At 46.3% G+C, this 12107-nt stretch overlaps 1 protein-coding gene across 1 annotated transcript; it reads right to left on the bottom strand.

Annotated features, from left to right (window-relative positions):
• Positions 1-8578: 8578 nt before the first annotated feature.
• Positions 8579-10180, bottom strand: LOC127348641 (2-oxoglutarate-dependent dioxygenase 21, chloroplastic). Its single transcript, XM_051374595.1, has 3 exons — positions 9800-10180; positions 9461-9708; positions 8579-9370 (listed from the first exon to the last, which is right to left on the bottom strand). Exons 1-3 carry the CDS (start codon positions 9917-9919, stop codon positions 8779-8781), a joined length of 960 nt encoding a protein of 319 aa, XP_051230555.1. The 5' UTR covers positions 9920-10180; the 3' UTR covers positions 8579-8778.
• Between the last annotated feature and the right edge of the window lie 1927 nt (positions 10181-12107).

Raw genomic sequence — 12107 nt, 5'->3', positions numbered from 1 at the left:
GGACTTTCTCTTGTTCTCCTACACATAAGCCCATATATCTTCCTCAAAACAGCCACCATACCTACCTACCACCGCATTTCCATAGCTGTTCCGAGATATATTTCCATGCAACTTCCATTTTACATTACATGACTTGTTGTCATTCATCATTTATATATTGCTTTGCGTGATTCTATACAGCTGATGTGTGGTTTACCCATGTTACGCTAGATCATTGCACATCTTGCTACACTGGTAGAGGCATACAGTTTTATACATCATGTTTTGTTCATTATGAGTTATTTGTACCAAAAAGTGTGTTGTCATATTAGGATGTTGCCCCTAAAGGTGAAAAGAGCCATGGAGGCCATCGAAAAGAGAAACAGAAAAAGAAAAAAATAGAAAAAGAAAAAATAGAATAAATAAAAAGGGGGCAACATTACTATCCTTTATCCACACTTGTGCTCATGTTTACCACCTATACTCCATGAGAGAGAGTTTTCATGTTTTACTAGTATAACTATGTGGGGAATTTACACTATAGAACTTGGGTTGTATATTCCAATGATGAGCTTCCTCAAAAGTGCTCTAGGTCTTCGTGATCGAGCAACCAAGTTGGATGCACCCCCACTAGTTCCATTGGAGAGCTTTCATACACATATAGCTCAATGTGCATCTGTTGCATGGCAATCACTACTCCTTACATAGCTTCGATTATAAGACTTCCTCTTGTCTAATGATCACTTATAGCTTTGTGATACTTTCTTCCATTGGCCTTCCAAACCCCCATTAATGTTCTTTTTGCCATAACATCCTGGTGCCAATACCAAATGATTGCGCTCACCGGTTGAGTAGGCTTCGAAACAGTTGATTCATGACGTTCATGTTTATTTTTACTTGACTGAATCCTTCTATGTTGTGAAAATTTACTTGATGCTTGGAATGAAGGATAGAACTCCTACACTGGATACATAAAACATCTTTAATGAACCTTGTGCGGTTTCATGTCTTTAAAGCAATCATTCACGAATTTTTTTAACTTGTTTGACTAACTTGCTTTATTATCTCTTATATCAACTATAGACATTTGCTTTGAATGATTTGATCTCAGTTCACATGCCTTACATCATTATTGGATCAAGATTATGTTAGTAGCATGTCACTTCAGAAATTATTTTCTTTTTATCGTTTACCTACTCGAGGGCGAGTAGGAACTAAGCTTGGGGATGCTTGATACGTCTCAAACGTATCTATAATTTCTGATATTTCATGCTTGTTTTATATATCAATGTCACATGTTTTATATACACTTTATATCATTTTTATGCATTTTCCGGGACTAACCTATTAACAAGATGCCGAAGTGCCAGTTCCTGTTTTCTGCTGTTTTTGGTTCCAGAAAATTACTTCTGCGAATATTCTCGAAATTGCACGAAACAAAAGGCCAAGTCCCTATTTTTCCAGCACCGTCACGGAGTCCGAAGGAGAGACGAAGAGGAGCCACGAGGTGGCCACCTCACCTGGCGGCGCGGCCCCACCTCCTGCCGCGCCAGCCTATGAGGTGGGCCCCTCGGGTGCCCACCGACATCGCCCTTTCGTCTATATATTCCTTCCGTCGCGAAAACCCTAAAGAGATCGATCATACTCCAGAAAGACTCCCGGAGCGCCGCCACCATCGCGAAACCTATTTTCGGGGGTCAGAAGTTCCTGTTTCGGCACCCTGCCGTGACGGGGATTGACCCCCGGAGCCTTCTCCATCGACGCCACCGCCTCCATCATGCTCCGTGAGTAGTTCCCCCATGGACTACGGGTTCTAGCAGTAGCTAGTTGGTACTCTCTCTCCCATGTACTTCAATACAATGATCTCATGAGCTGCCTTACATGATTGAGATCCATCTGATGTAATCGGTGTTGTGTTTGTTGGGATCCGATGAATTGTTACATTATGATCAGTCTATCTATATAAGTTTGTGAAGTTATTGTTGCTGCAACCTTGTTGTGTTTAATGCTTGTCACTAGTGCACGAGTGGCATGATCTTAGATTTGAGCTCTATAATTATTGCTTAGATTGTATCTACAAGTTGTTTGCACATGTCTCTGTCCGGAACCCGAGGCCCCAGAGTGACAATAACTGGGATAACCGGAGGGGAAGGCTTAGATATGAGGATCACATGTTTTCACCAAGTGTTAATGCTTTGGTCCGGTGCTCTATTAAAAGGAGTACCTTAATTACTAGTAGATTCCCTTGAGGCCCGGCTGCCACCGGCTGGTAGGACAAAAGATGTTATGCAAGTTTCTCATTGCGAGCATGTTTGACTATATATGGAAAACATGCCTACATGATTAATAGACTGGATGTTCTGTCTTAATGCTATTTCAATCCTATCAATTGCCCAACTGTAATTTGTTCACTCAACACATGTTATTGGAGAGTTACCACTAGTATAGATAGCTGGGAACCCCGGTCCATCTCTCATCATCAAATACTCACTCGGTCCTATATGTCATTGGAAGTAGTATCAACTATTTTCTGGTGCCATCGCCTCTGTGTTACTGTTAATGCTGCTGTGTTACTGCTACTATTGCTCTCATATTACTGCTGCTTTCACATTACCCCTGTTACTAGTGCTTTTCCAGGTGCAGCTGAATTGACAACTCAGTTGTTAAGGCTTAAAAGTATTCTTTGTCTCCCCTTGTGTCGAATCAATAAATTTGGATTTTACTTCCCTCGAAGACTGTTGCGATCCCCTATACTTGTGGGTCATCACTTACCCGGTGGATGATATCTCTTTTCTTCTTTTTCCGGATGCACCTCCTGCTGTCCCTTCTCCTCCACCTCCTAGTTCTGATGCGCCCCCTTCGGTTTCGGCGCCATCCTCTCCTCCATCTAGTTCTCCTAGTACTCCTCATTCTCCGGCTTCAGATCCTTCCGATGATGTTCCTTCTTCCTCTTCTTCTAATGAGTCGGCCTCTACCGATGAGTTCCCCCCTTCACGGCCTGTTCGTCAGTGTCATGCTCCAGCTCGTTACTCTCCTAGTCAGTATGGTCTGTCTGTCGTCTCCGAGCCAACTTCTTATCGGGATGCTGAGCGTCATCTGGAATGGCAGCTTGCCATGGCTGAGAAGCTCGCTGCGCTTGAGCGCACTGGCACCTGGATCTTGTTTCTCCCCTTCTGGTGTTCGTCCTATCACGTGTAAGTGGGTCTATAAAATTAAGACCCACTCTGATGGATCTCTTGAGCGCTATAAAGCCCGTCTTGTGGCTCGTGGCTTTCAGCAGGAGCACGGCCGTGACTATGATGAGACTTTTGCCCCTGTGGCTCATATGACCACTGTGCGTACTCTTCTTGCTGTTGCTTCTGTTCATCGCTGGTCTGTGTCCCAGCTTGATGTTCAGAACGCTTTTCTTAATGGCGAGTTGAGTGAGGAGGTTTACATGCAGCCTCCTCCTGGGTATTCTGTTCCCGATGTGATGGTGTGTCGTCTTCGACGTTCTCTCTATGGTCTGAAATAGGCCCCTCGTGCCTGGTTTGAGCGTTTTTCCTGTGTGGTGACTGCTGCTGGTTTCTCTCCTAGCTTTCATGATCCAGCAATTTTCGTTCACATTTCTCCTCGTGGACGTACTTTTCTCCTTCTCTATGTTGATGATATGATTATTACTGGTGATGATCCTGAGTATATTTCCTTTGTCAAGGATCGTCTTCGTGATCAATTTCTTATGATTGATCTTGGTCCTCTTCGCTATTTTCTTGGGATTGAGGTTTCCTCCACTTATGATGGATTTTCTATCTCTCAGGAAAAGTACATTCAAGATCTTCTTGCTCGTGCTGCTCTTGGGGATGAGCGCATAGTTGATACTCCTATGGAGCTTAATGTTAAGCTTTGTCCTACTGATGGTGACCCTCTTCCTGATCCCACACGTTATCGCCATCTTGTTGGGAGTCTTGTTTATCTTGCTGTCACTCGTCCTGATATTTCTTATCCTGTTCATATTCTGAGTCAGTTTGTCTCAGCTCCTACCACTGTTCAGTACAGTCATCTCCTTCGTGTTATTCGTTACCTTCGTGACACGATCACTCGTCGCCTTTTCTTTCCTAGTTCCAGCTCTCTCCAGCTACAGTGCTACTCGGATGCTACGTGGGCGAGTGATCCTACGGATCGTCGTTCACTTTCTGCTTACTGTGTGTTTCTTGGGGGTTCGCTTGTTGCTTGGAAGACGAAGAAACATGTAGTGTTTTCCCGTTCGAGTGTTGAGGCTGAGCTGCGGGCTATGACTTTGTTGATTGCTGAGGTGACCTGGTTACGGTGGTTGCTTGCAGATTTTGGGGTCTCTGTTACGACATCCACTCCACTTTTGTCTGACAGTACATGTGCTATCAGTATTGCACGTGATCCGGTCAAGCATGAGCTAACCAAGCATATTGGTGTTGATGCTTTTTATACACGTGCTCAGGTGCAGGATGAGGTTGTTGCGGTTCATGTGCAGGATGAGGTTGTTGCGGTTCATTATGTGCCTTCAGATTTGCAGTTGGCGGAGCGCATTATGACTTCTTACTCTCCAAACTCAGTGTTGTAGATCCACCATGAGTTTGAGGGGGGGTGTTAGAGTGTATATCTGTATATTGTAGTTTCCCCATATGTTAGGGGCTTCTTGCATATTTGCGCCTGTACATGTACTATATATTGTGGCCTTTGGCCCCCTGTAATACAACTTGTATATTGCCCTAACAGGAGGAGCCACCCACACGCAGCAGCCACGCCGCCTCGTGCCGTCGTCGTCCGGCCAGCCCCCGAGCCGCAATAGCCGGACAAGGGCGCCGAAGCCGGGCCGCCCAGATCCCGCCCGTAGGAGGGCGCCCAGCCGCCACCGCGCCGCCAGGGCTTTCCCCAACGACGGCCACAGGTGGCGGCGAGGGCAGGGGAGACGGGGAGGCTTGCGGCTGGTCGGATCTAGGGCGCTCCGGTGCGGCCCGGCTCAGCCGCACGGGAGCGGAGTGGGCCGCCCAATGTTATTGATCATACTTTATTAGAAGTTTCCTTTTCCATCACTCTTATCCATTCTTACAGTTTACTACACACTAGATAAAAACTACTTTGGTTCATAACTGTCTAATGACAAGCTTATCTGTACTCGCAAGATGTTTACCTTCACACAAACTGTCTCACAATTCTAATAAACATGGGCCTTCATGCCCGTAGGCCAAGTGTGTATGCATCTCAAAGGCTGGTTAGCCTCTTCGACATGCTTTCCCACAAGTATGTTATCTCAATCGCTCTATTGGGTTCTTACTTTTCGCACGTAAAGTTAACTTGTCATTTTGCTTGTATGTACCATCTACCAGGAATGTCAAATTAGCTGAGTTAAAAAAAAATGACAAGGGTTTCAAAGTCATATCTGATCAAATTGAAGCAGCAGATGATATGGTACTTTACAGTTATCTTACATCGTAATAGCACCATTGTTTATGTTTTCCTTTGTATAATTGTAAACAGTGGTTTACTTTTCTAGTCAACAGAGCTTCACATATACACTGACTTATTAAGAATCTTTTTGGAAAACATAAAAGCAATCATTACGTATGCATTGCCCAGAAATTCCAAGATATGGTAGTTACCAATGCAGTTTACCTGATAGGTAGAACCAAACTGCTTCTAACATGTTCATGAACAGGTTGTGTATGCGATATTGCACCGCCAAGAGGGTTTTGAGCCCTTTAAGAACCACCCTCGTTTCAATGAATTGCTTGAGAATATTTACACATTATGTCTTATTGTACAACACTTCATAATTGTCTTTTCTCCAGATTCTGACCATATTCCATCTTCCTGAATTTGTCTGTTAGGTATTCGATTTCGAATAGACATGCAACAGTTAGATGGGGAATGGTCTGTGGACAAGGTTCTTGACCTCATTAACAAACATTACCGTACATGGCGTGGAGAAAGAATGAAGGTGACATACATATTGTGACATCGTTGTAATTTACCATAATCAATTTATGGTAAATTATCTCTACACCGAAAAGTTATCTAGTATTTAGTCATGTCAGTGCCATAACAATACATGATTATACAATTTCTAAATGTTTACACAGTTAGGATTTATATATGAGCAAGAAGTCAGCCTGAGGAATTCTTCACTTTCCATATGCTTGGCGGCTTATCCTATCACTGAGGGTAAATATATTTCCTGTTTGAGTACGCTCATTCACTCATAAGTTGCTTATTATCAATGCTTCCTGTTACAGTATTATGCATTCTAATGTTAAAACACATCTGTTCCTGTACTTGCTAGCTGCCTTATCGCATCATTGTTATTCTTGCAAATCTCCAGCATGGTCTACTGATTTGGAATGTGCGTGGTTTGTATTTTCACCTTGTGTGATCTACATGCACGTAAGAACAGAGGTCTGACTAGTTTGAGAGCATCCCACCATTATTTTCCAGTTTGGTCAGTCAAAGTTTAGTTACTCCATGATGTGCATCATTGATTGTAAGGATAACCATATAATCATTTTCTCAGCTGCTGGAAGAATCTGATTTAGAATTCTGATATGGTTGGGTTCAGCATTTGACTCAGTGTTTCTCTGAGTTTCAAGCTGTCGTGGCTGCCGGCGACGATGAGCATAAATCGGCGGCGATACGAATATGAGGAGACGGACAAGTTGTTGGGCATGTGCGCTTGCTCCCTGGGCTTGAAGAAGAGGTCAACGAGGTGTAGGGGTGCTCGGTGCTCGGAGCTTTCCAGAATTTTCCGTCGCGTCGATGGCAAAAGCGTACGATGTCAAGCTCGCGGTCGTCGATCTGCTGCTTCCTGGAACGATCTAGAGGCGGCGGTGACATGGAGGGCAGAAGAACTAGGGATGGCAATGGGTACCCCTGATCCGCGTACACGTCGGGTAAAAACCCAATAAGATTACGGGTATGAGATAAAATATTACCCATGGATTTATAAATGGAAAAATATCATACCCATCGGTAGAGTGGGTACGGGTATGGATCATAGAACACATACCCGCGTATCCATGTACCCATCTAAATTTAACATGTGGGCCGTTGTAATATTCTAAATTATTTAAATTTTCTCTAATCATGCCTTCATGTTGCTAGGCTGCGCCTCACACTTTCCGGTCTCATAATCCTTGGTAGCTTAGTGAGGATTAGACCCCCTATTTAAGATTGCTTCACCGCCTGTCACATTTTTTTGATCAATTTGATGTGTTGTAAGCGTGGGTATTTTTACCCGCGGGTTCCCATTTACCCTATCGGGTAAAGGGTATGGGAAAAACTTGTACCCGTTGACGGGTATGGGTACGGGTAACGGGTAAGATTGAAAGTGATGGGTACGGGTATGGGATGGCTCTACCCGTACCCATACCCTATGGGTGTCATCCCTAGGCAGAACTAGGATCGGTTGACGGAGGAGCTTGGGTGCTCCGGTGGCATGGTCGACGAGGAAGAGGCGGCGGAGAACAAGCTCCCATCGGGGATGGAAACAAGAATGTGGAGAGGAGGCCAGGGCAGGAACGGGAGCAGCGTGGCCTTGTTCCCCCGCGCCGGTACTAGCCCTGGCGCGGCCTTGCTGGAGCCCTTTGTTGGCAAGCGGAGTGGCGACGTGGCACTATGATGGAGCTCCGCGTGGAGCATGGCGAATCCGACAGGTGTGGTGACCCCGCGGGAGCCCTCCGACGGCGAGTGGAGCATGGGCGGACTGGGCAGACTGCGAGAAGGATGGAGAAGATTTGAGTTTGATTTTCTAATTTTTAGGCCTATTTTAAGCGGTTTTGAATGTGGGAAGGAGTTCTTTTTTTTGCAAAATCATACTTATACTGTTTACTGGGCTGCATTACTCGACGCGCGGTATCAGGCTGCTTCGTTGGGCCAAGAACACATGCGGTCCAAGACAGTGGCGTTGGTCCAGCTGTTGTCCATATGGCAACGGGGACACTAACCACTGGTTGCAGAATTTTTTTCGGAGCTAGGTCTTTTACTATCCCCATCCCCATCGGGTAAACAAATAAATGTCGGTTAACCATCCCCGCTTTAGCTAGTAACAATGAGCCTAAAATAAAATGACAATATGGTAGGATGATGGGGCTGGCTGGATCAGCAGTTTAGGAAGGAGAGGCAAGCGTTTGAGAGTTGGGGTTTAGGGACTACGACAGTTAGGGACGGGAGGGAAGATGTGAGCACAACATGATTAGGGTTTTCTAATATCTATACATACCTATCTTGTACCCTAGTGCCACATGTCATGTGCCTAACGGAGATTTCATGGTTATCGGGTATGGATAATGGTAACACAGACCCATCCCCACCTTATCTAATTGGGAAAGTTTGCCTCCAATAAGATCTCCACGGGAATAAAGTGCTAACTAAAACCGTTCCCTAATAGGTGGATTAACCGCTGGAGATCGGGAAATGTTAGCCCCATTGCCAAATTGAAGCTGTTGTCAAACCATCTGTGCCGGCAATAGGGACACGACTGGATCGTACTTAATGCTTTGGCTAGTGGGCCACTGAACACTGTTCAGAAATGGGAATACTGTTCACAAATGGGAATACATGACAACATGGGCTTACAACTGGTGGGAACTGGTTGGTCCAGGACACTGGTGCATATAGATCCGGGAGCCAAAATGCATTTCCGAATACAAAATAAAATCACTGCTGGTCATTTTCGGTCCACATTTAGGTCTGGAACAGCGGTGAGGGTGCGTGTTGAAATATAAATGCATACCACTCCTTTCCTCATCTTGAGTTAATCAGAGTTTAACGTAGCCGTGGATGTGTGTGTACTTAAAGTTTGTCTCGGGCGATCTTGAGACTCTGCTCCATGAAGTCGGCGCCTCTGTTTCCGGCCGAGAGGAAATCAATGAATTCACTGAGAGTGCTGGCCCTATACATCGGCGGGTGGGTCTCTTCCACCAGCTCCTCTGCCACCTCGACGCTCTCCTCCATGGCGAAGCTCGACAGGCTGGCGATGGACACCCTCGGTGCGGCACCGCGGTGGGAGACCACCCTATGCAGCGCCGCCCTGTAGCGCCCGTTGCTGAGCACCTCGAGGTAGTTCCCGACGTGCACGACAAAGGTTAAGGAGGACGCCGGCGCAGGGCGCCATGATCCGGATTCTCGGTCCAAGTACTCTAGCCCATGTTGGCTCGCCAGCAGAACGGTTAGCAGGGTGTAGTCCGTGTGCGGAGCGCAGGAGATGGCGCCGCCGTTGTCGTCTTGGTGGCAGGGAGGATAGTAGTTGAGCGCCATCATCTCGAATCCCCGTTCCATGTGGCTTGTGAGGTAGTCGCGGCCGAGCCCGAGGCTCTCCGTGACGGCTTCCACGAGTTCTGAGACCAGTCTCCACACTTGTGCCGAGAACATGGCCATCTTCTGCCTATCAACCGTACCATGTTCTCATCGGTGAGCGGTAGTACTCCAGACTCCAGTAAGATAGAGTGTTAAATAAGAAGAGAAACATAACTACCTGTAGTCAATTGGTTTTGAAGGCCACTTCTGGATCCAGGTTTCTAGAGGACGGGAGTACTGCTTCAGGACATGCCTGCGAATCTTGACCTCACCGTCGTCCAGTTCAGAGACCGTGGAGTATCTAACAGGCTGCCTGATATCGTCGGAACTCAGACCAGACTTGTCATCCGTTGGCAGGTTGAAGAACGCAGTGGCCGCGTCAAGAGCGCCCTGGAGGATGTCAGCGCCGACTCCATGGTTGACGACCTGCTTTGAAACAAAAGTTTCATGTTTTATGGCTGCACCTCGTTCAGGAAAACCCATGGCGATACTTGCAGGAGTGATTGATATACAACACCTGGAAGAAGCCCATGGCCTGGCACGCCCTGCCGATGTCATGGATAGCAGCTGATCTCTCTGAGAAGCTGGTACTGCGGAGCTTGCTCAGGTCGACTATTCGTACGCCGGTGGAATCCATGACCTGCTGGACCTCAAGGAGACCACAAATCTAATGCAAACAGGACTGATCTTCACTTACTTAGGAGTTAATTCGGACTTGGGAGTTGGTTCAGCAGAAGCTCCCTGCTGCTGGATCTCGGTTAGCTGATGTCTGCAAGGCTCCCGCAAGAAAAGGAAAGGATAGCTGGAGGAGAGAATCGACTCCGTACACTGCCACGTTACGGACAATCTGTGGATTGAGGTCCGCAAGGCTCCTGCAAGTAACGAAGGGAGTGGCTAGGGAGCAAGTTGAACGAGAATTTGTTCGACTACTCGTAGTGTGGAGTAATATAGGTAGTATCATCATACACTCTAAAGCATTTTAGTGATATGGTATGATAATAAATGAAGAAATAGAGTGAGCTGATAACTTGCTATGTTACCCTAACATCACACTTTTCAAGACAAGATAAATCTACAATCTAATCTATACCTAATAATAAAGGGGCTAACGTTTCCGTGGTTCGGTCCGTCATAATGCGCTTTGGTCCATCTATCAATACGTTTTCGTTCGTCCTACGACTCTGAAGTTTCTTTCTTCTATGTTTCGTTTCCTTGCAGGCCAGACGAGCAGCGCAGAGTCCTGGTACAACCCGGCTTATGGAATCCTTTGTCCGTCCCAAAATCCTGCAGCGAAGTCCGGTTCCAACCCGATTGATCGAGATGTATTTAAATACATATGCACCAGGTTCCAAACCACGATTTACTATGCAGCCAGGCCAATCCCTCGATCGGGACTCGACCTTGATCGAGTGGTTTCTCTATGGCTCGTCATGTGGACAACGAAAACAAGGATGCATCGGAGCTGCGCTAAGCTGGGAAGAGGAGGCGTGCTAGATAGGCGTTGCCATAATTAGAGACGGCGTCACGGAGGCCAGCGTAGATGGACAACCTGCAGGGGACTGCGTATATACACGTTAGATCGACTATTGATTGACAGGCAAAGATGCAGACAGACAACCGTCGAGGATCCGACCAAGCTGGATTCCGGGCGGGATGAACCCGAGCCTGCAATATCCTCCAATCGGTGGGCGCCAAAGTGGAGAAGGACAAGCTACAAATCTTATTCAACGAGGTAGAGAGGGAGGTAGCCGAGCTTCTCGCCGCCGGCATGGAGTGAAGGAGCGGTTCCTGCAAAATAAATCGTCCGTAGCCACGCGACCATCGACCTGAGGTGTTCTCGCCGCTGCCGATCTATGCACAACTCCCTTTTGGCCGCCGGCGCCTGGGGTGGCAACATGGGCAAATCGTGGCGAGCTCGTGGATGGTTACGCTACGGCGGGTCACGTGTCGTGTTCGTGTGCAGGTCAGAAGCGATCTCATCAGGTGTCCGCAGAAACCAGGCTTCCGCGGAAATCACAGCCTTCATAGAAAAATAAGAGTCCAGTTCATTGCCGTGTACCACGGGTCCCAAGGTACAAGTGCTCAAACTCTCAAATAAGATGTTGCTGCCTTCCCGATCCTATCGGCCGGCACTCACATCCCGATCCGCTCCCAGTTTTTTTCCCTCAGGTGGCCAAATATTGTGCGAGCTGAAACAAATGTGCTCTCTGATGCTTGAGCTGAGTAGAGCTGAAACCTCTAAATCAGCTATATCTGGGACTATAGAAGATATTAGAGCTCTGCTTAGATTGGTACCTAGCCCTTTTTTGTTACAAATGTGAGTCGATCTCGAAATATAGTGGCTCTCCAGCTAGCCAAGTTTGGGGTGTGTTGATTGGTACGGCTCATCCCAGTGTGGTGGAACTGACTGGATGTGATTGTATTCTGAATCAGGCTATTATATTTAGGTCATCACCCAAACCTGCTTTCTCAACACTTCTATTCTAGGTTGTGCTGTTGACTTTGCTAAATCTTAGTATATTTAGGCCATCACCCGCAGCTACTTTCTCTAAATTGATGTTCTAGGTTTGTACTGCATTATTTGTGTCATCAATTTGGGTTAATTGTTCTTTGTGCTGTTAGCCATCACCCACACCTACTTTTTTCACATTGATATTTTAGGTCTATACTGCGGTTTTTTGTGCCATCGGTTTGGATTAATTTTCTTTGTGTTGTTGGCTTTGGTTAATCCTACTAGATAGTTTTGTATTTCATTCTTAGAAGAGAGTTAAAATCAATTACGACAACACTTGCAATTTTAAAATTTTAATGTAGCTCTTTTTTTT

This window comes from Lolium perenne, chromosome 4, assembly GCF_019359855.2.
Source record: "Lolium perenne isolate Kyuss_39 chromosome 4, Kyuss_2.0, whole genome shotgun sequence".
Classification (NCBI taxonomy): Eukaryota; Viridiplantae; Streptophyta; class Magnoliopsida; order Poales; family Poaceae; genus Lolium; species Lolium perenne.
The sequence above is the reverse complement of the archived record's forward strand: the minus strand, read 5'-3'. Positions and strand labels throughout refer to the sequence as shown.

Bases quoted from the DNA above. Each gene is read 5' to 3' on its own strand.
- LOC127348641 (XM_051374595.1), bottom strand. From the start codon at position 9,919: ATGGATTCCACCGGCGTACGAATAGTCGACCTGAGCAAGCTCCGCAGT. The intron at 9,709-9,799 runs GTGTTGTATATC...GTTTCAAAGCAG, and splicing joins AGGCCATGGGCTTCTTCCAG to GTCGTCAACCATGGAGTCGG. The intron at 9,371-9,460 runs GTAGTTATGTTT...TACGGTTGATAG, and splicing joins TCAAAACCAATTGACTACAG to GCAGAAGATGGCCATGTTCT.